At 46.1% G+C, this 23,724-nt stretch overlaps 1 protein-coding gene across 2 annotated transcripts in view; it reads right to left on the bottom strand.

Moving 5' to 3' along the window:
* Positions 1-11,856: 11,856 nt before the first annotated feature.
* The window catches only part of EFHD1 (EF-hand domain family member D1), a 41,728-nt gene continuing 29,860 nt past the window's right edge, over positions 11,857-23,724 (bottom strand). For both annotated transcript variants that reach the window (XM_042995651.1, XM_042995652.1), the window contains 2 exons: positions 22,099-22,233; positions 11,857-13,073 (listed from right to left, as the gene is read on the bottom strand). In XM_042995651.1, coding sequence (XP_042851585.1) covers positions 12,939-13,073; positions 22,099-22,233 — 270 coding nt within the window. In that variant the 3' untranslated portion in view covers positions 11,857-12,938. The remainder of the gene's footprint in view (positions 13,074-22,098; positions 22,234-23,724) is intronic.

The following is a 23,724-nucleotide window of genomic DNA, read 5'->3' as shown; positions in this document are numbered from 1 at the left end:
CAGTTTCTCTACTTGTTAACGGTTCTGGTAGAACTGGGAATTCATTCTAGAGTGTTGAAATGTGACAGCTCAGAAGGACTAGAGAGCTTGGACCCCCTTCTGGTGCGTCAAGGGCTATAACCCTTTTGCCAAAAAATCTAACATCTGGGGGCTGCCAAATAAAATACAGGACGCCCAGAAATATTGGGAATATATTTACACTAAAGAGTTACTTGTTGTTTTTAAAAGATCGGATTTAACTGGGTGCCCTGTATTTAAAAAAAAAAAAAAAATTTTTTTTTAATGTTTTTATTTATTTTTGAGAAAGAGAGAGACAGAGCATGAGCAGGGGAGGGGCAGAGAGAGACGGAGACACAGAATCCAAAGCAGGCTCCAGGCTCTGAGCCGTCAGCACAGAGCCCGACGTGAGGCTTGAACTCACGGACTATGAGATCATGACCTGAGCCGAAGTCAGATGCTTAACCAACTGAGCCACCCAGGCGCCCCTGGGTGCCCTGTATTTTTATTGCTCTGACAACTCAACCCTTCTCAGGTCATCCTATTCTTTCTTGTACATCCAAGCTTTTTTTTTTTTTTTTAACAGGGTCCTTCTGAACAGCTTTTTAATTTTTTTTTTAATGTTTATTTTTGAGAGAGAGGGGAACGGGGGATCCGAAGTAGGCTCGGCACTGACAGCAGAGAACCTGATGTGGGGCTTGAACTCAAGAACCACGAGCTCATCCCCTGAGTGGAAGTCCCACAATTTGCTGACTGAGCCACCCTTAACAGTGTTTTAAAATACTCAAATGTTGGAGCCCATTGCTGGTTCAGATGGTGGAACATGTGACTCTTGATCTCAGGGTTGTGAGTTCAAGCTCCATGTTGGGCATTTAGCCTTTTAAAAAGTAAAAAATAAGGCACCTGAGTGTTCGAGTTTGGCTCGTCATGATCTTGATCTTGGGGTCCAAGAGTTAGCCCGGCATCCAGCTCTGTGCTGACAGCTCAGAGCCTGGAGCCTGCTTTAGATTCTGTTATCTCCCTCTCTCTGCCCCTCCCCCACTCATGCTGGCTCTCTCTCAAAAATTAATAAGTATTTTTTAAAAAAGTAAAAAATAAAATACTTGAATGTCTTCCATCTCAAAAGTTAATGGTAAAAACTACAATTCCACCTCCCTACCTCTCTGTTTCAAGGCCAAACTGCACATAAGAGTTGTTTATACTCACTTTCCCAATTTCCATACCTGGCAAGCAAGCAATTGTCAACCACTCCAATGTGGCTTCTATTCTGACTCATCCACCTAATGCTTGTCCTTAGACACCTCAACCTACAGGTTGGTAAGTGGAGTTTTTCAGTCCCAATCTTGATTTAGTGCTTTTCCATCTTCAATACGATTGACCACTCCCTATTTTCTGCAATACTTTATTGCCTTGATCTTTATGTCCTTGCTGCTCAAAGTGTGGTCAATGAACCAGCAACAATAGCATCACTTGGAAGCTTGTTAGAAATGCAGAATCTCAGGGGCGTGTGGGTGGCTCCTTTGGTTTAGCACCCAACTCTTGATTTCAGCTCAGGTCTTGATCTCAGAGTTGTGATTTCAAGCCCCTTGTTGGGCTTGAAAACAAAACAAAGCAAACATGCAAAACCTCAAATGGGCCCTTCACAATTCCATGCTGTTGAACTCTAGACCCTTTATAATCCGCATTGTCCCCCTCCCCCTCCTCTTTCCCCTGAATTTATTGTTCCGGATATGCCCATGTTTGAGGGTCCTCAAATATGCCACTCTGTTTTAGCCTTTGCCCATTCTGTTCCCTCTTGTTACAATGTCATTCCCAACACTTACCCCACTTCCGCCAACCTGTGTAACTCCTGCTCATCTTTAAAAGCCTAATCATATGTTAGTGCCTCTGTGAAGCTTTTTTTAATCTCCTCCCTTAGACCAAAGATCTTATCCCTTGAACTGTTATTTTTAAGAAAAAAGGTAATACTATGTTTGTTATATGCTAACCACGTCATTAAGTGCTTCACTTTCATTCTCTCTCTCTCCTGGTGAGAGCACTTTGAAGCACTAAGAAAACCAACCAGGCACCTGAAAGATCTGCTTACTTTCTCCTAATCTCAGCCAGGACTTTGTAGCCCAGGCTGACTGACTGCTGAGCCCATGTCCCTAACTGCCTCTCTGATGCTGTGTCATCTGCACCTGTAATTTTATAGAGAGATAATATAATGTATGTAATTGATCTAGAGACTATATAATTTAAATATATATAATTAAGGTATAATTAATATATATTAAAATTTAGCATTTTTAGCGGCCGTTCTGCAACTTTTGACAAATGCATACACAGGTGTGTTCAATACCACTAAAATTAAAGTACAAAATAGTCCCATTATGCACTAGAGTTCTCTCAACAACCCTTTGTAGTTAGCACTAACCTCCACTCTTGGCCCCTGAAACAACTGTTATGTTTTCTGTCCTTATAGTTTTGTCTTATAACATCATATAAATAAAACCATAGAGTATGGAACCTTTTGCAGCTGGCTTCTTTCACTTAGTATAATGTACTTGAAATTTGTCCATATACCGTTGCATGTTTAAATACTTCCTTCTCCTTCTCCTCCTTCCCCTCCTCTTGCCCTCTCCTCCCCCTCCCTTCCCCTTCTTCCTCCTCCTCGTCCTCCTCCTCTTCTTCTCCTTCTTCTTCTCTCATTCATGAGTAGTATTTAATTGTATGTATTTGCTTATCCATTCCCCAACTGAGGGACATTTGGATTCTTTCCAGTTTGGGGATATTATTAATAAAGCTATTATGAATATTCACAAGCAGTTATTTGTGTGAATACAGGTTTTAATTTCACTTGGGTAAATACCTCAAAGTGGGATTGGTGGCTATGTGGTGTTTTTAACTTTATCAGAAATTGTGAAACTGTTTTTCAGAGTGCCTTAGCCACATTTTTAGCTCCAAAGTGTAGGCTTCCAGAGAGCAGGAACCAAATCTAAGAGAAGAGAAGGAGGAGGAAAAGGAGGAAGAAAGAAGTATTTGACTTTGCACCCTCAGCAGCTGGCATTGTCCTGTCACAGGGTAGAAACTAAGTAAATATCTAATCAATTCTTGATCATCTCCTTCTCAGGAGGGGTGCCTTCAGTGTCTCCAAATGTTTCATTAAATAGTGGTTTTAAAGTTACAACAGTAGACTGATGCCTACTCTAGGGAGGGATAATAACAAAGTTTCACCTTTATTGTATCATTGATAGAAACAGAGAAGTTGATAATAATAGATCACAAGTGGGGGAGGAGGGATTAAGGAGTTTAGCCAGAAACAATCCTTGCCACCACCCTTTCCCTAGAGGTAGAGACTAATTCCCCTTCCCTGGGGCCCTTGTAACTGATAGAACATGGCAGAAGTGAAAGAAGTGATTTCCAATGCAAGGGTTATAGAGCTTCCACCTTATTTGCTAAAACAGTCTCTTTTGAAGCAAGAGCTGCCTGATGGTAAATGCAAGGGCTCTGAGGCCGCCATTCTGTGAGGAAACCCAGACTGCAGGGAGAGGCCCATGTAGCTGCCTCCAGCAACAGCCCCAGCTAAAATTTTGGGGGTCTGAGCTACAGATCTGAGAATCATCCATACAAAGAAGATCTTTGAAATCGTGGAGAATCACCCACACCCAGCAATTGCAGAAGGGGAAAGTATGAAGGTAGGCTCTTGGGAAGAAAACGCATGGTTGGCAGGCAGAGACAAGCGACAGATAGGACCAGGTTAGAAGCAGGAGCCAGTCTCAGAACGGAGGCAGGAAGAAATTGATTGGCAATTCCAAATCTACAGAATTGCCAAGGAGTCTGGGGCTGGGGAGCCTGCCGTTGAATTGGTGACTGGAATTGTGTACAGAGCAGGAAGAACAGAGGGTTAGGCAAGAGTAGGTGACAAGGAAGGAAGGAGGCATGGGACGCCTGGGTGGCTTAGTCGGTTAAATGGCCGACTTTGGCTGAGGTTATGATCTCAGAGCTCATGGGTTCAAACCCTGCATTGGGCTCTGTGCTTTGCAAACTCTGCATTGGGCCTGCTTGGGATTCTGTGTCTCCCTCTCCCTCTGCCCCTCCCCCACTCATGCTCTGTCAAAAATAAATAAACATTAAAACAATTTTTATTTTTTAAGGAAGGAGGTAGAAGCTTGAAAGCAGACGAAAAGGGCACATGGATTTGTTAGTGAAGAGGGACCCTCTTCGTTAGATGGGACCCTAACTAAAAGTGTAGCCTACACAACTGAAAACCAAAGAGAAAACACAAGTAAGAGAGTGGGGGAAGATACCGAGCCAGAGAGCTGAGCAAAGCCATCAAGGAAAGGCTGCTCAGATGATAACTATGGAAACAGATCCATTTTTATGTTTGAAAACATTTTTTATTATAAAAGTACTTGCATATTTTAAATTCTATTCTCATTTCTAACCTTCAGATGTATACCAAGAAAATTAAATCATAAAAAACTATCTTGGAATATAACAAATGTATTCTTGTACATAAATGTCCCACAATGGGTCCCAAATTTTTATTTTTCTCCTGGGTTCGTTTTTTTTAGATTTAATTTTTTAAAGTTTATTTAATTATTTTGTTCTTTTTCTTTTTAATGTTTACTTATTTATTTTGGGAGAGAGTGCGTGAGCGGGAGAGGGACAGAGAAAGAGAGACAGAGAATCTCAAGCAGGCTTCCCACTGTCAGCATAAAACCCGACAAGGGGCTCAAACTCATGAACTGTAAGATCATGACCTGAGCTGAAACCAAAAGTGGGATGGGATGCTTAACCAACTGACCCACCCAGATACCCCTCTTTATTTATTTTGAGAGAGAGAGAGAGAGAGAAGCACAGAGGAGGGGCAGAGAGAGGGGGAGAGAGAAAATCTCAAACAGGCTCCACACTTAGCATGGGGCCCGATACAGGTCTCCATCTCACAACGTTGAGATCATGACCTGAGCTGAAATCAAGAATTGGTCATTTAACTGACTGAGAGCCACCCAGACGCCCTTAAAGATTTTATTCTTTTTTTCCTTTTTTTCTTTTAAGTTTATTTATTTATTTTGAGAGAGACAGAGACAGCGTGAATGGGGGAGGGGCAGAGAGAGAGGAAGAGAGAGATTCCCAAGCAGGCTCTGAACTGTCAGCACAGAACCCGATGCAGGGCTTGAACTCACAAAACCATGACAAGATCATGATCTAAGTGGAAACCAAAAGTCAGACACTCAACCAACTGAGCTACCCAGGCACCCCAAAGATTTTATTTTTAAGTAATCTCTATACCCGACATGGGGCTCGAACTTACAACCCTGAGATCAAGAGTCACATGTTCTACTGACTGAGGCAGCCACGGGTCCCTCTCCTGAGTCTTTTGCACATTTAGGATTTTATACTGCAGCTATCCCAAATGGTTCCCACGTGTATGTCCCTTCTCATTTTCATGGTGGTCAGACCTCCCCTCTCTTTTTTATTAATTGTTGTTAAAAATAGTAGTAAAGCGGGTTGCCTAGGCGGCTCAGTCAGTTAAGCGTCTGACTTTGGCTCAGGTCATGATCTCACAGTTTGTGAATTCGAGCCCCACTTGGGGCTCTGTGCTGTTGGTGCAGAGACCACTCCAGATCCTCTCCCTCCCTCTCTGCCCCTCCCCATCTTGTGTTCTCTCCCTCAAAAATAAAGAAACACTTTTAAAAAATAGTAGTAAAGTAATACACGTTTATGGTGTTTAAATTTTTAGAATGCAAAAACATATGAAGGAAAAAATTTAAATCCCCCTCCAAGACCTACCCAGGACGCTCGGGTTCTCCCCCACTCAGGTAACGCACTGTTGACAGTTTCTTGTATGGTTTTCCCCAAAATGCCGTACGCATAAACAAGCATGATGCACATCCTCACCTTCAGCACCACGAAGTGCTGGGGATACAATGGTTGCCCCCAAATCCGCTTGGTCTCTGACCTCTTGCACCTCAGTCTACATGGGCAGAGCCATGATTTTGCATCTCTCACGTAAAACAAACAAAACACCTCAGAATTACTATGTATGCTGCTCTACCCCTGACCTTTTCCCAAGAAACAATGTCTTGCTGTCCTCCGCATTCTTTAAGTGATTGCTTAGCAGCCTTCATTTACGTCTTTGAACCGTAATATACTTGATCGATTCCCTGCTGATAGCCTGTTTCCAGTATTTTTGCTATTAACAAGCAATGCAGTAATGAGTATCCCTCTAAATATAACCTGGTTCGCACTTATGTTTTCCTATAGGGTAAATTCTCAGAAGTAAAATGCCTGGATCAAATTCATGAGGTCTCTGCAATGGACATCCGCCACTCGTTCACAACTATTCTGCATCTGCAATGCTTTCCCATGTTTGGGAGAAACAAACATCTTAGGGAGAGGCAGAGCCTGCCTCTTTTACAGAAGACAAACTAACCCTTCCTACCCTCAACATGTGGGCATATGACTGGGCTCGGCCTCAGACTCTGGATTTGGATTAAGAACCTGAAGAAAACGGGACACCCCAAAGTTCTGGTCAGCCAGGGCAGAGGCACATGCCTGCCTGGTTCCCATGATGGGTTTTTAACGCTAGTCTCAGCCACCTGGCCTCCAGCTGGTTTCATTTCTCAGCCTCATCCCCTAGCCCTGCTAGTGATCATGTGAGCATCTCAGTGACTTTCAATCAGCATCTCTTCTGCTTAAATCAGGCCTGCTTAGGGGTGCCTGGGTGGCTCAGTGGGCTAAGTATGTGACTACAGCTCAGGTCACGATCTCCCGGTTTGTGAGTTTGAGCCCCGTGTCGGGCTCTGTACTGACAGCTCGGAGCCTGGAGCCTGCTTCCAAATGTGTGTCTCCCTCTCTCTCTACCCCTCCCCTGCTCCCTCTCCCTCTCTCTCTAAATAAGTAAATAAATAAACAGAAAGAAAAACAAAGAATTAAAAAATGGGGGCACCTGGGTGGCTCAGTTGGTTGAGCATCTGAGTGCAATCCCAATTGACATTCTGCAGCCTCATGAGATACCCTGGGCTAGAACCACCCAACTAAACTGCCTCTGAATTCCTGACCCTCAGAATCCATGTGAGATAATAAATGTTAACTATTGTTTTAAGCCGCTAAGTGATGGGATGATTCGTTAAAGCAAAAATAAATAATACAGGTACAATTTTACATTTTAACAGTTTACCAAATTGCCCTTCAAAAAGGCAAGAGCAAGGCGCACTCCCACCAATACCACATAGCAGAGTGCCAAACATTTCAGAAAGAAGGCAGGGGAGGGGAAACTGACCCCTGATAAGGTCCCTCCTGAGCAGTTCCCTAAGTTGTGGAACCCAAGTTGCCCCACAGGGGCTCCCACCAGCACAGGACCCAGAGGGTGGCTATGGAACCCCTCTTCTTTAATTTTTTTAAATGTTTTTTTCATTTTTGAGAGAGAGAGAGAATCCGAAGCAGGGTCCAGGCTCTGGGCTCGGAACTGTCAGCATAGAGCCCAACGCAGGGCTCGAACCCACAAACTGCGAGGTCATGACCTGAACTGAAGTCGGATGCTTAACCGACTGAGCCACCCAGGCGCCCCATGGAACCACTGTTCTTGTAAGTCAGCCCTGTGGGCAGGGATGTGGCCAGAATCTGGCCTGGTGGACAGGCAGGGTCAGCAGGGAGAAATGTGAGTGGGGACAAGGCCACAGGTGTTGGGTCACGAGATCCAGCCGGAAGGGCTCAGCAAGTGGCAGCTGCAGGGCGCGTGGCAGGTGAGCAGGCACACTGGCAGGAATGCCCCTGGGCTGGTTGGGTTGGGAGCCTCAAAAGAAGAGAGAAGTGAGAAAGTAGGCACCCGTGCCTGGGGTCAAGGTAGAAGACAGAACTGAGCATTTCTGGGCCACCCTGGCCTGGGATCCTTTGCCTGTGACTTCGGAGACCCAGGGCTCAGGAGGAGATGGAATTGAGGTGATCGCGCAAGGTGGAAGATAGAGAGGGAAACAGTTATGTCATGAGCACTAGTAAGTGCTGAGCACAGAGTCAGCCAGGTAGACGATCGTCATCTTTTTTGTTTTTACTGTTTATTTATTTTTGAGAGAAAGAGAGGCAGAGTGCGAGAGGGGGAGGGGCAGAGAGCGAGGGAGACACAGAATCGGAAGCAGGCTCCAGGCTCTGAGCTGTCAGCACAGAGCCCGACATGGGGCTCGGACTCACAAACCGGGAGAGATCGTGACCCTAGGCGAAGGGGGACACTCAACCAACTGAGCCACCCAGGTGCCCCAATCATCATCTTTACTTGACAGGTGAGGAAACAGGATCAGTGAGGCTCAGCTACTACCTTCTTTTTTTTTTTTTTTTTTTATCTATTTCTTTTTTTTTTTTTCCAACGTTTTTTTTTTTTTTTTTTTTTTTTTATTTTTGGGACAGAGAGAGACAGAGCATGAACGGGGGAGGGGCAGAGAGAGAGGGAGACACAGAATCGGAAACAGGCTCCAGGCTCCGAGCCATCAGCCCAGAGCCTGACGCGGGGCTCGAACTCACGGACCGCGAGATCGTGACCTGGCTGAAGTCGGACGCTTAACCGACTGCGCCACCCAGGCGCCCCTCAGCTACTACCTTCTATCTGACTCCAAATCCCATTTCATCACACAGCCTCCAGGGCAGAGGCAGAAGGTCCGCTGTTGGTTTATTTCCCTGCTGCTCAAACTAAGGCCTTTGGCACCCTGACTTATCACTTTTCCAGTGAGAAGAATGTCCCTATAATCTCCGCTATCCTCACTTTCAGAGCTGTTCCCTCAGGCCAGGCTTCCAGGTCAGGGTGCCTAGAAGTCACCTGTTGGTGACAGAGGTCCTCTCTTACCCATCTCTGGTGCAACAAACCCGGCTTGTTCTTGTGAAACAAATCCACAGGGGAGCCTGTCGCTGGCTGAGCTGCATGCTAGGACCACAGCAGTGGGTAAGGCAGAGTTCCTGCCCTTCAAACCGTGCCTTGTCCAGAGGAGGAGAAAGACAAGAGAAGGATACTGCATAATGCAGTGAAACCCTGAGAGGGAGCACCTCACCTCACCTGGGGGCATCAAGAAAGCTTTCTGAAGATAATCTCTGAGCTGAGTCATCAACAATGAGAAGTCTTTTGGCAGGGAAGGGAGGGAGGGAGTGCCAGGTGGAGGAAACCGCATGTGCAAAGCCCTCAGGAGCTTTCTAGGAACCAGCAGGTTATCACCTATACCTGGAGCACAGTTTGGAAGGAAGAGAGGGGAGGGAGGAGGGGCGAGCAAGGCAGGGGACAGGAGAGGTGAGCAGGGACTAGATCCCGAAATGCTGAAGAGATGTTAGGAACAAATGTTATTCTAGCTGCAGGTGGACAATCAGGGCAAAGTGAGGGCAGAGAAACGAGTCAGGAGGCCACTGTAGAGAGCCAGAAAGAACCAATGAAGTCCACGGCCACAGAGGGGGATGATGGGAGCTGTGGGTGAGAGGCATGAAGGGAACAACATCTATAGGACTCTGTGATCAAGAGGCAGGGGCTCCTGGGTGGCTCAGTCGGCTAAGCGTCCAACTTCGGCTCAGGTCCTGATCTCCCAGTTTGTGGGTTCTCGCCCCGTGTCGGGCTCCATGCTGACAGCTCAGAGCCTGGAGCCTGCTTCAGATTCTGAGTCTCCCTCTCTTTCTGCCCCTCCCCCATTTGCACTCTGTGTCTCTCCCTCAAAAATAAACATTAAAAGAAAAAAAAAAAAAGAAGCAAAGAAGTCCTTTCCCTGGTCTCTAGTTACATGACCCAATATTTGTCCTTTTTTGTCTTAAGCCCTTCTGTGTTACATTTCCTATCATTTGTAATCATGAGTGTTTAGCTCTTGCATGGGCTTGGTTGTCCAGAGGCAAGTGAATGTTTGAAGTAATTACACTGTTGTCTCCATTCCTTCTTTTTTTCCTTTTTGCTCATAGACCTTCTTTTTAAAAAAAAAAAAATTTTTTTTTAACATTTATTCATTTTTGAGAGACAGAGACAAAGCATGAGCGGGGAAGGGGCAGAGAGAGGGAGACACAGAATCCGAAGCAGGCTCCAGGCTCTGAGCTGTCAGCACAGAGCCCGACACGGGGCTCGAACTCACAGACTGTGAGATCCTGACCTGAGCTGAAGTCGGATGCTCAACCGACTGAGCCACCCAGGTGCCCCCATAGACTTCCTTTTTTTTGAGGGAGAGGGCACAACTAAGAGGCAGAGAGAGGGAGAGGGAGAAAGAAAGAGAATCCCACAAGGGGCAGAGAGAGGGAGAGAGGAGAGAGAAACAGGCTCACACAAAACGGGGCTCGAACTCACAATGGTGAGATCACGACCTGAGCCGAAGTCAGATGCTTAACCGATTGAGACAATCAGGAACCCCTAGACTTTATTTTTCTTAGTAGTTTTAGATTTGCAGACTAACTTAGCAGAAAGTACAGAGTCTCCGTATCCCTCTCTCCCTGCCGCCTGCCCCTTCCCCATTTCTAACATCTGGCATTAGCATGCTACGTTTGTTACAACCTAGGTACCCATATCAATACCTTATTATTAACTGAAGTCCAGGTTTACATTAGGGTATGCTCTTAGTGTTGTACATTCTGTATGTCTTGGCAAATGTATAATGACCACTATAGAATCACACAGAGTAAGTTTCACTGCTCTAAACCCCCCTACTCATCCTTCCCTCTCTTCCTCTCAACCCCTGACTTTTTACTTCACCGTCTCGGAGTTTTGCCTTTTCCAGATGTCATAGTTGGAATTAAACGGTGTGAAACCTTTCCAGATTGGCTTCTTTCCCTTAGCAATATGTATTTAAGGTTCCTCCGTGTCTTTTTATGACTTGACAGCTCATTTCTTTTTTATTTTTTTAAATGTTTATTTATTTGAGGTGGGGGGTGGGGGGTAGGGGCAGAGAGAAAGGGAGACACAATCCAAAGCAGGCTCCAGGCTCAGAGCTGTCAGCACAGAGCGGGACGTGGGGCTCAAACTCACGAACTGGGAGATCAGGACCTGAGCCGAAGTCAGACGCTCAACCGACTGAGCCACCCAGGCACCCGGGCAGCTCAGTTTTCATCACTCATACTTCTTTCCATTGCTGAATTAGTATTCCAGTGTATAGATGCACCAGTTTATTCATTCACCTATTGAAAAATCTTGAGGGGCGCTTGGCTGGCTCAGTCGGTGAGGCATGCGACTCTTGATCTCGGGTTTATAGGTTTGAGCCCCACATTGGGTAGAGAGATACTTCCAAATAAAATCTTAAAAAAAAAATATCTCGGTTGCTCCCAAGTTTTGGTAATTATCAAATAGCTGCTATAAACATTCATGTGCAGGTTTTTTGTGTACACGAAGGTCCTCAGCTTGTATGAGAAAATGCCAAGAAGCACACTTCCTGGATTGTACGGTAAGAGTGTCTCCACCCCTTTTTCTTGGCCACTTCCTCTGGCGGGGCAGTTGGAGGGTGACCCTACCTGGAAAAACGATGCCCGAGAATTGTAGGTCTTAGGTTTGTGCGAAACGGAAATGATCCTCCCTGGGGAGCAGTGGGTGTTCCCTTAGGACTGAGGTCCTTACTCCGGTCCCCAAGTGCCCGAGAATCCACATGAGAAGGAGGGAGGGGTCACTGGCTCTCCTCAGAGTTTCAAGGGGTCTAGGAAGCAAGAGAAATTAAGGACACATTTTACCTGCGGCTGAAAGAATCCTCAGAAGGGGAAGAGCTACTGACACCCTCAGTGTTCAGCATGCCCCCCAGTAAGGCCATCATCTTAGATAACACTTCTGACTCTACTTCTGGGGTGGGGGGGGGGATGTCCGACAGGAGCCGGGGCTGGATGTGGCTCCTGAAAAAACACTCTCCTCTCTCCCCCACTTGAAAGAAGACTAGAAGCACATTGATGTGACGGCAAAGTCCACTTGCACGGTTTATTGGAAAAAAGAGGCAGCTGTGAAGTAGAAATGCAGATGTTCCCCTTGTAAAGACAGCAGTTACAAAAGAGAAGTAATAAATACAATGTTAGGAATTCTTTAAAAAAAAAAAAAAATACAACAACCCCCTGGTATTTGTGAGCAATCCCAAGAACAACCAACATATAAAAATTTGTGCTGGGGGTAAGAACAGCTTCACCTCAACATCTTGGGGCAAAAGTTGGAAACTGGCCAGATGAAGACGGTCACGACTTTTGGGATTTTGGAAGGCTCTGGATTTGTCACTTGGGAATGTAGGGGTCCACGGTAATTTATTTGCATAGTAGGAATTAATAGGGATTCTTCTATGCATTAATATCACTTCTGATTATTCTCTCATTCTTGCAGGTAAGTAGCAGGGTATTTAAGAGTAGGAGGAAATGAGAGGACAAGAATGAAGGGGAGAAGAGGGCGGTTGGGGGAGGCGGAATGCTAAGTGGACAGGAGAAAGGTGAGAGGAAGGAACGGGACTTCCTACCTGTCCCCTATTTTGCCGTCTCAGCAGCATGCACCCCCGCTGCAGAGGGGGCAGGCACTGGTCCAGCCTGGCTTGCCTTAAACCTCGCTGTCATCAAAGCACAGAAGACACCAAAGCAACGGGCAGAATCAGGCTCACAATGAAAGCAGGGAAGTTGAACAGGAAACCAAGAGGAGGGGGACCCCCAAGGGGAGAGGTGTGGAGAAGGGGAGAGGTGAATTCCCTGGGAGAAGGGGCAACATTAACATCAGAAACCTGCAGGGACAAGGAAAAAGTGCAAGTTGCTGAGGAGAGGCACGATCTGGCTACAGAGGAAAGAGGGCAGGAAGGAGAAGCACCGGGGAGCAGTTGGCTCATCCCAGGACACTTGGGAGGGGCTCCCACCCAGGGATGAGAGCCACCCCCTGCCACTCCATGAGGCTAAGGAGTTTGCATCCAGTGGTGGGTGTGGAGGCCGGTTGGGGGGGAAGATGCCCAGCCAGCTCTCTTGGGGGGCTTCTGTGAGGCACTGTGTGGATGGAGGTCAAGGTTGCCTGACTATGTGCTGAAAGCAGCTTTGAGCTCCCGGAAGGCCGCCTGGCGGAGTCTCCTCTTCTCCTCCTCCTGCTTCCGCTCGTCTTGCTCGGCTTTTAGCTCGGCTTCAAACTTACTGGCACAGGACAAAGCTTGGACCTGCGGACGAAGAGCAAAAGCAAACCACAGACTGAGGGAGGGGAGGAGAAACTTGGAACAACCCATCCGACAGAACTCCGTTGGCTGGAGCCAGGTGACAGGGGAACCTGGTCCTGCCGCAGGGCAGGACCCCCTCGCCCCCTGAGAACCAACACTCCTCTTCACAAGTCTGTTTAAACTACAGCGAGGATACGATCTCTTTATTTGCCGCCGTGTTCTACGCCGCTAGGTTGCTCTTTCTACTTCTTTTCCAGGATACTCTCTAACATCCCCGCCTAGCCTACTACCCACTTCTACTTTCGACCCTTAATTTCACAATAATATTGTTTTGTTCGACGGGGACAAAACAAAGACAAAACCAAAATGAACTCCTTGCTGGGATGCTGACTGCAATCGCTTCAGTCTGCCTGTGGCAAAGGAGTACTTTACAGTAGATCCATCATTCTGAATTTACTTCCAAATATTACACGGTGTTGTTGATGTTGTGAATGGGATTTGGTGCCATTTCTTTTAAGCCTAGTTGATCTTTAATAATACCGTATCAGATAAATCCATCTGAAAATCATCTCTTCTAGAACTGATTCCTTTTTTTCAACCCCCTCAGTGTCTCATCAGTTTGGTAAAAGTCCCAAACACACTGGGTGTGCACGCTATTTTAATAAAGATTGCCAAATTGCTCTCCAAAGTAGCTGTTCGAATTTACACCCCCACCATCATGGAATGTGAGTTCTCATTTCCCCACAACGTCCCCAACGTTTATCAGTAACCTTTTTCCTGTTTGCCAACCTGATAGGCAAAACACATACACACACACACACACACACACACACACACACACACACACACACACCCAAAAAAAAAAAAAAACAAAAAAAAACAAAAAAAAACAAACACACCCTGGCACCTTCTTTTATTTCCTCTTTGGTAAATTACCCATTTCACTGGGGTTTTTCACTTTGCCATTCTTTATATAATTTAGGCGTATCCCTTGTTATATATTTTTTGGTTACTCTTAGTCTTTTGATTGTCTGTTAACTTCAAGGTATCTTGGGCCAGGTGAATCTTTAAATTTTGATGTCATCAGAATTTCCAACCACTTCCATTCTGGCTTTTGTCTCTCTCTCTCTCTTTTGGTGTTTATTTATTTTTGAGAGAGAAAGAGGGCACGAGCGGGGAAGAGACACAAAGAGAGGGAGAGAGACAGAGAATCCAAAGCAGGATCCATGCTGTCAGTGCAGAGCCCGATGTGGGACTCGAACCCATGAACAGTGAGATCGTGACCTGAGCTGGAGTTGCACGCTCAACCTTTGAGCCACCCCATATTATGTCATGTGTAAGGTCTCCTATACCCCAGGGCTCTAAAACCATTTTCCTCTCATACTTTCCTGGTTTTATTTTCCCATTCAGCTCTTAAAGTCACTTACACTGTATTTTAGTGAAGGAATATATATCATTTAAATGACTTTACTTCATTTTCCTAAGTGGAGAGCCAATTGTCTCAACACCTTTTATTGAAAAGCCCATTATTTTTCCACTGACTGGAAAGTTATCTCGTTCATGTACTAAATTCCCACATGAAGGGGATCTGTTTTTACTATTTTCTCTCCCATTCCACTGACCTGTTTATTCCTGCACCCGCACTACATTATTTAATATTACCGCTTTAGAAAACCTTGGTATTTATGAGGAAAGTATTCCTTCATTATGTTGACTAAGCACATTGTTTTCATATTTTTAAATGTCTTATTATGAATATTAAACTTCACCAAATGTTCTGAGATGTCTCACTGAAGGGATCACATTTTTCATATTTGATACCTATGAGACATCTATCTATCTATTTATTTATTTATTTAAAGTTTATTTATTTTGAGAGAGTGCACACAGGAGGGGCAGAGAGAGAGAGGGACAGAGAGAGAGAATCCCAAGCAGGCTCCTCACTGTCGGCAGGGAGTCTGACACAGGGCTGGATCTCATGAACCGTGAGATCACGACCTGAGCTGAAACCAAGAGTTGGACACTTAACCGAGGGGGCCACCCAGGCGCCCCATGAGATCTTTAAAATTATCCCTGCAGTCTGAACATAAATTTCAAATGTTTTAAGATTCCTACAGCTATATTCATTAGATTGATACAATTTTTTTGATGTGTTTTTATCCGATTGTTATCAGAATCATGCCAGCTTCACAGAACGAATGTGATATAATCTTTTCCAATATGTTTGAACTAGTTTGTGACATTGAAAAAAAAAAAAAATGTAGAACATTGAAGAATTAATCCCTAAATTCCCCAGCACTTAACTGTTTGTGGGGAGTTTGGAGTTAACCCTCTAAATGTCTTTACAATTCATCACATTTCCTTCTTCTGTCAAATTTATAGAAAAGCATTACCTTTCCTGTAGCGTTTAAATGATTTCAAATTGAGGTGTCAAACCTCTCACAATTTTTAACTAGCATCTTCCTGGGTCCATCATCTTTTCTCCATTTCTCCTTTTCCCCGTCATAAGCGTCCACATTTGGGTGGCTCTTTGTCTACTCTCTGGTTCACTCAGTCACTTCTCTGCCATGTTAAGGCTAAGATTTACCACCTCCTACCAGGCTCTTTATTCAGTCCATTCTGGTTGTTAATCCATTACATCCTGTGTAGCAAATTGCAGGTTCTCACGTCTCAATGAAAAAATTATAATGTCCCTTTCCTAAATTCTTCCTGCACTGCACAGGGTCCATGTGTGAACATAGGACACCTCTGAAAAATGATGCTTTTTTACTCTTTCCGGATCAGAATCCCTAGGGGTAGGGACTAGGAAATTATGTTTTCCAAATTTCACAGGTATTTCTCCTCCCCCACCCCCCCACCCCCACCGCCCCCAGGTATTTCTTAGGCATGTGAAGCCCTGCTGAGTTCTCCCCTCCAGCTCCCTACATCAGAATCACCAGAAGACAGATTCAATTGCCTGGAGCAGGGCCCAACTCCTGCTGACTCTTATGACCCTCTACCCCCTGACTCAGGTTGCAAATTTGGACCCCAGATCCCCTTGTCTAGCCTGAACCCCTCTCTTCCTCACCTTTATCTTTTTTTCCTTGTTGTCTTATTTTATTCAGGAATTTTATGAGCTGGCTGTTAAATATTAGAAGGTAAATTATATAAATCTATAATTAAATTATATTAGAAGCAAAAGTAGTAAGTACTAAAAAGTCATCGCTTCCTGATTTACCTTGCTATATATTTTACTCTATCTGTGCTTTGGAGATTATCTGTTTCCGTTATATCTCTAAGGTAGAAATCCTATATGATAATCTGCTGTGAATCTTCCCAAATCCACATTTAGCAACATCTTGTTGGAAGCTTGAAAGCAAGTGGTGGGGGTTTTACACCTTGGAAACCAACAAATGCTACAAACTAGGCCTTGATTTATTGTTTCACTGACTACCTTTTCCTAAGAAAGTGTTGGGAGATGTTAAAGATGCAGATTAAGCTGAAAAATGTGTAGTGTCTGTAGCTTTTGCATTATGAATAGCTCCAAAGAAATTCAGGGAATATTCTTCCAATGTTTGAAAAACTATTATCGAATTCAGCAAGGGAAGTTGCTCACTGAAGAATGAATGAAGTTCTGACATATGTCCCTTTACTTTTTTTTAATATATCTTTTTAATGTTTATTTATTTCTGAGAGAGAGAGAGAGAGAGAGAGAGAGAGAGAGAGAGAGCGCGCCTGTGAGCAGGGGAAGGGCAGAGAGAGAGGGAGACCAGAATCTGACACAGAGCCCGACGCGGGGCCTGAACCCACGAACCATGAGATCACGACCCACTGAGCCACCCAGGCACCCTTTTTTCTTTTTTTAATGTTTATTTTTGAGAGAGAGAGTAAGAGTGTGAGTGGGGGAGGGGCAGAGAGAGACACACAGAGAATCCCAAGCAGGCTCTGCACTGCCAATATGGAGCCCAACATAGGCCTGAAACTCATGAACCTCGAGAAGTCAGACACTTAACCAACTGAGTCACCCAGGTGCCCCTCCCTTTACTTTTTCTTTTTTTTTTTTTTTAACATTTATTTATTTTTGAGACAGAGAGAGACAGAGCATGAACAGGGGAGGGGCAGAGAGAGAGGGAGACACAGAATCTGAAACAGGCTCCAGGCTCCGAGCTGTCCGCACAGAGCCCGACGCGGGGCTCGAACTCACGGACCGTGAGATCGTGACCCGAGCCGAAGTCGGACGCTCAACCGACCGAGCCACCCAGGCGCCCCTACTTTTTCTTTTAAGTCAACTTAAACACAATATCAACCAACATTCACATCGGAACTAGATTCTGCCGTCAGTTGCAACCATAGGCTAGTGACAGATACAGAGCCCAGCAAAAATCCATGAGCCGTTCTTAGAGAATCAATGGACTGTGTGGAATTTGCAACAGAAGAAATGCATACTTTATTATTTATAAATTGTGTGCTACGTATCCCTTAAAACATTTAAATTTATAATAAACTTATGCATACATGCATATGCACACTTTGTTCAAAGAGCCAGTTGTTAAAACCACCGTCTAAGCCTCAAGGTCCTGCTCCACAGGGTGGGATGCCACCACCTCCCTCCAGAGTGTCTGTGGGGGCAGTGGAGAAGACAAGAACCTGAGACCGCCTGCTCACCACTGCTGGCCAGGCCAGGCGGGAGGGGGCCCTGGCAATTCTCTCACTCCGGGTTCTTGTTCTGCACTATAAAATTCGACCTTTTCCCTCGATTTCATGGAGTCCTGTCTTGCCTATCACCCCACTCTGTGTCTTCATGTTTCCTTCTCTGTGGACCACTTCCCCGTGACCTAAAAATACCGGCATCTGTCTTCTCTAGGTTAAAAACAAACAAACAAAAGTCCTTTCCTGATCCCAAGCTACCATCCCCATTTTGTCCAGGCCTCTTCGGCCAGCCATCTAGGCAGAAAAGTAAACTGTCACAGCTCTTTCTTCCCAGTGACCACTCACCTCTCACCCTAGTGCCAAATGCCCTCCACGGGGAAGCCGGTCTCTCAAAAATCTCCACTGACCCACTCGCCAGACCCAAGACCCCCTCTCTGGCCTCATCTGACCTCATCTCATCTTGTCCTCCACAATAGCATTTTCTCCATGGTTTCCTTGTATCTCCAATTCCTTGCTTCCCCACAACCCAGTCACCATTATGTTCTACCATTAGTCACTCAACTCGAATTCTTGAGTTGCTACTCGAATCTTGTGAAGGTGGCTCCTGTGGTCTTTGTAGTCTGGTGTCCGTGAAGCATTCACTCCCTCCCTTCTTCCTCTGAGACGTTCCCCTGGCGCATGACCCGAGGGTCTGGGGAGGCCGACCCTACCCACGGGCTCCAGGACAGAGCCCAATCAGAGTAATGTTATTCCAGCCCTTCCTGTGCTCGGTTCAGCAAGGGACAGGTGTGGAAGAGATTATTCCACGACCCTCAGTATCGAGTGTCCCCATCCTCCCTAGTAGCAGAATTACAGTTGGGCACAGATCTCTAGGAAGAAAGGCATTTTGTATTCTCCCATGCAGCCAGGAGTGGCCAGGTTCTATACAGCATGACATGAATGAAACCATTTGCAACTAGCATTGTGCCCTTCAAATGAAAGGCCACACCATCCCTGTCCTCAAACCATTCCCATTGTTGGCGGGGGGGGGGAGGGGGGGGCGTTGGTGTCCCTGTCTTGATTTTTTTAAACATCATCCAGCCCTCTCTACACAGCTCCACAAACCTTGTGGCATTTTACCATCCACCTCCAAGCAAGCGGTCATAAACACTGAGAATGCTACTTAGTTTGGGATTCGTTACCACCTCCAGCCCAGCCCCACTGTCACTACCCTGTGGGATGGGCCCACAGTAGTTCTCCAGACATCTGTGGAAGCCTCCCTGACTCCAGCTCCTCCTCAGAGAAGCCCATCCCCATCGCCAGGTCATGTCCAGGCCCCCTGAGGGCCCCCAGCGCCTGCAACCGCACTTCCCAAGCCTGGCTGTGGATTGCAAACACCTGCTGAGCTCTTCCTGCTCCACACTTCCTGGGCTGTGCCCTGGAAAATCTCAGGTAGGTGTGGGTGGAGCCTGAGAAGCTGGTGTGCAGGTAATTCCGGTGGCTAGCAGGCTGGGAAGGCCTGACCTTCAGGGGAGACCAGAGCTCCCTGTGCAACATCATCCGGTGTGGACGGGGGCCAGCCTCCAAGTACTCTTTACCCTCCGTGCCTCGGAGCCTTTGCTTTTGCTGTTCCCACGGCAGGAACGCCCTCCCTTCCTTGATTACAAGGTGAATCCCCATTCTTCTCTGAACATCTGTCGCAAATGTCAGCTCCTTTATGGCCCTCTCCGAGATCTGAGTGATGATTCCCTACATTCGTCATTCATGCAAACGTTTATTGAAGGCGATTATGTGCCAGGCTCTGTAATTACAAAGATAACACACCTACTCCACCTTTGAGTCTGGGTTGAGGAGGCAGCCATACAGCAAGTTCAAAAACTTATGTTGTTATGCTTCTAATCTTTTCTGCTACTTATAAAAATAATGCACGCGCATTATAAAACATTCCAAAACTAAAAAATAAGTCCCTCAGACATAACTATTACCAGTACTTTGGTATGTAATTACCCAGGTTGTATTGAATATTTAATAAAATTGAGTTTCATTTTAAAAACTTTTTAATGTTATTGTTTTTTTTTTTAATTTTAATGTTTATTTATTTTTGAGAGAGAGAGAGAGACAGAGACAGACCATGAGCAGGGGAGGGGCAGAGAGAGAGGGAGACACAGAATCCGAAGCAGGCTCTAGGCTCCGAGCTGTCAGCACAGAGCCCGACGCGGGGCTCGAACCCACGAATTGTGAGATCATGACCTAAGCTGAAGTTGAACGCTTAACCAACTGAGCCACCCAGGTGCCCCAATGTTTTTTTTTTGAGAGAGAGAGCGAGAGAGAGCGAGAGAGAGAGAGAGAGAGCGAGAGCGGGCAGGGGAGGGGCAAAGAGAAAGACACACACAGAATCTGAAGCAGGCCCCAGGCTCCCATCAAAACTGAGTTTCAAACATAATGTTTTGGGGCACCTGGATGGCTCAGTCAGTTAAGTTTCTGGATCTTGACTTCACCTCACATCACGATCTCATGTTTCATGAGTTCGAGCCCCGCGTGGGGCTCTGTGGTAACACCTTGGAGCCTGGAACCTGCTTCAGATTCCGTGTCTCCCTCTCTCTCTGCCCCTCTCCCTCTCATGCTCTGTCTCTCTCTCTGTCTCAAAAATAAAACTTAGCCCCGAACTGCTCTGCAATAAGCTGGGATGATCTGTACTCTTACCAAAGGTGTCTGAGAATGTCCTGAACAGATAAATTATTATCTTTTTGGATGTTTATTTTTTTTTTGATGTTTATTTTTTTTTGAGGGGGGGAAGGGTAGAGAGAAAGAGAGACACAGAATCCGAGGCAGGCTCCAGGCTCCGAGCTGTCAGCACAGAGCCCGACGCGGGGCTCGAACTCACGAACCACGAGATCATGACCTGAGCCGAAGTCGGACACTTAACCAACTGAGTCACCCAGGCTCCCTGTGCAGACTTTAGTAAGAGCATTTGGTATGCTGTGCTACAGGACTGGGTTGAAGAGTGTCGTGCTAAACTTGGGTCTCAATCTTAGGCCCCTGCCCAAGGTATCACAAAAGATCATCAAGTATTGGCTCAGGTGATGAAATGGAGAGGACCCATCCCTCCAGAAGTAACCTATCCCTCTTCTCTATTCTCTCTCTCTCAAGGCTGAGAGTTTGTTTTCCTCACTAGACTGTGTGTCCTGGGGAGGGCACAAGCTTTGTCTACGACCTCCTTGTAAAGGAGCTGTATTTTCAGAACTTAATGTGCTGGGCCTTGCCAGAGCTGGCTGAATCAACGTGAAGTCATGAAGGAAGGGCCAAACCACATCCAATTCTGGAGTGGTTGGCCTGTCCCGGAAGTTATCAGACGATGATGGGAGGACTGCAGGTGTTAGGAGTCCATCGTGATTCACAGTTTATATATTGACAGAAAGATGACTGAACCTGTCTCTAAGCAGCATCACAGAGAAGTAAGAAGAGAGTCCTATTTAGGGGCCAGAGTGGTCGGGATGTGTTGCCGGGGACACGTTGTCTCTGGGCAAACTCCTAGAATAAGCCAACACTCCCCAAAAGGCTGGCTTCTATCTGGAATGGCTGGGAGTCCCAATAGCTCTCATATCATGTATCGAGTGCCAGGTACTTGCTAAACACTTTACATACGTGAATTCATGTAGCCTCATGGCAAACTAGTATTGCCTCCATTGTACAGATGAGAAAACTGGGGCACAAGGGTAAGTAAGTGGAGGAGGCAGAATCTGAACCCAGGCAGCCCTACCCACTGCACTCCCCTGCTCTGGTTGACAGGGGATGTGGAGGGCTCTCTGCTTTCTCTTTCTGCAGGTGTGCTCTGTGGAGATGAAACGACAGCACCCAGCCAGGGGTAGGGTCTCCATACATGTTTGATGACTCTGTGAACGTGTGCATGAATGGAAGCACCCGGAAAGGCTCTGGGGCCATGCACTGGAGATTGCTTCCCAACTCCCAACCACTGTCAACGGAGCAAACACCGATTCATTTCGGAACGGGCCACTGAGGCTTCCTCCTCTGACCCCAGTGTTCATTTACACACAGGTGTTTAAGTTGCAAACGTGGAGGCATCTGCTCAAGTAATTCAACTGGGGCTTGGGGTAGAGAGGAGCTCTTTAGGAAGGTCTGGCCAAGCACTGATCTGGGAATGCCGTGCCAGCAAGCCATCTGAATCAGAACCCAGGATGGAACGCGTTTACCGTGTGATTGTTTTTCCATTTTGCTTTTAATTTTCAGATCCTGTGCAGACACGTTCATTCCCCTTCAATCACACATGACAGGCAGACTTATTAAGCTATTGCTGTTCTGATCGTTCTGAGCGAGTGGATGACGTAGTCACCGCGGGGAAGCCCATGTCGGGTAGAGTGAAGGGAGAAAGAATGGTCCTGTACAAGAAGGAGTCACCTACCTTGGCTTCAAAGAAGTCCTTGGCACCTTTCACGCCCTCCTGGGCCACGTCGATCTCAGAGAGCTTTGCCAGCGCCATCAGCCCGCTGTCTTCCTGTAGCTCTCCCGCTGCGGCCTTGTGGAATATGAGTAGGAACTGTAGGAAAGGGTTGAGTAGAGTCCGGGTCAACCTCACTGAGACTTACGGCGGTCCCCTCCAGCCCAAGGGAAAGTCATGCCCGCCAAGCCTACGAAAAGGGTGCAAACGTGTGCGTGTGACCAATTATTTTTTCCCCTATCACACTGTCTGAAATCAACACATGCTCATTTTCCACAGGAATATAGGGAAATGGGTACCTTCACATCCAGTGGAAGGGAATGCAAACCGATTCAAATTTTTTGGAGGCCAGTTTGGAAATATTTACCAAAAAAATAAAATGCTTCCAACCATTAATTCCACGGCTGGGCATCTGTCCCTCAGAAACATTTGCACAATAGTTTAAGAAGCATTGTCTATAAAAGCAAAAATCACTGGCAATGTCCTAGTTTGTGGCCATGAAAGAAAAAAAAAAGTCCAATAGACCTATATACGCTATTTCTTAAACCTAAATAATTGCCAGTGTTTTTAGTCATCCATATTTTCTGTTTGTGTCCCCTTTTTGCATTAGATTACTCTTGCTTTTTTTTTCCTTTTAAAGATTTTTTTTTTTTTTCAACATTTTTTATTTATTTTTGGGACAGAGAGAGACAGACAGAGCATGAACGGGGGAGGGGCAGAGAGAGGGAGACACAGAATCGGAAACAGGCTCCAGGCTCTGAGCCATCAGCCCAGAGCCCGACGCGGGGCTCGAACTCACGGACCGCGAGATCGTGACCTGGCTGAAGTTGGACGCTTAACCGACTGCGCCACCCAGGCGCCCCTTAAAGATTTTTTTAACTTATTTTTTTTTAATGTTTATTTTTGAGAGAGAGAGAGATGGAGCGCGAGCAGGGGAGGGACAGACAGAGAGGGAGACACAGACTCTGAAGCAGGCTCCAGGCTCTGAGCCGTCAGCACAGTGCCTGATGCAGGGCTCAAACTCATGAACAGTGAGATCATGACCTGAACTGAAGTCGGACGCTTAACCGACTGAGCCACCCTGGTGCCCCTAAAGATTTTATTTTTTAAGTAATCTCTACACCCAGCGTGGGGCTTGAACTCATGACCCCGAGATCGAGTTGCATGCTGTACTGACTGAACCAGCCAGGCACCTCTCCCAAGTGTTTTCTAAAAGATCTTTACAGGGGCGCTTGGGTGGCTCAGTCGGTTAAGCATCCGACTTCGGCTCAGGTCATGATCTCACGGTCCGTGAGTTCGAGCCCCGTATCGGGTTCTGTGCTGATAGTTCAGAGCCTGGAGCCTGTTTCAGATTCTGTGTCTCCCTCTCTCTGACCCTCCCCCATTCATGCTCTGTCTCTCTCTGTCTCAAAAATGAATAAACGTTAAAAAAAATTAAAAAAAAAAAAAAGATCTTTACAGAACTTGGTATATTTCAAATACTTCCACTGTCACTTACCTTTTTTTTTTTTTTTTAATTTTTTTTTTCAACGTTTTTTATTTATTTTTGGGACAGAGAGAGACAGAGCATGAACGGAGGAGGGGCAGAGA

The sequence above is a fragment of the Panthera tigris genome, chromosome C1 (genome assembly GCF_018350195.1).
Source record: "Panthera tigris isolate Pti1 chromosome C1, P.tigris_Pti1_mat1.1, whole genome shotgun sequence".
Taxonomy (NCBI): domain Eukaryota; kingdom Metazoa; phylum Chordata; class Mammalia; order Carnivora; family Felidae; genus Panthera; species Panthera tigris.
Note: the sequence above shows the minus strand (reverse complement) of the source record. Positions and strands in the feature narration are given on the sequence as shown.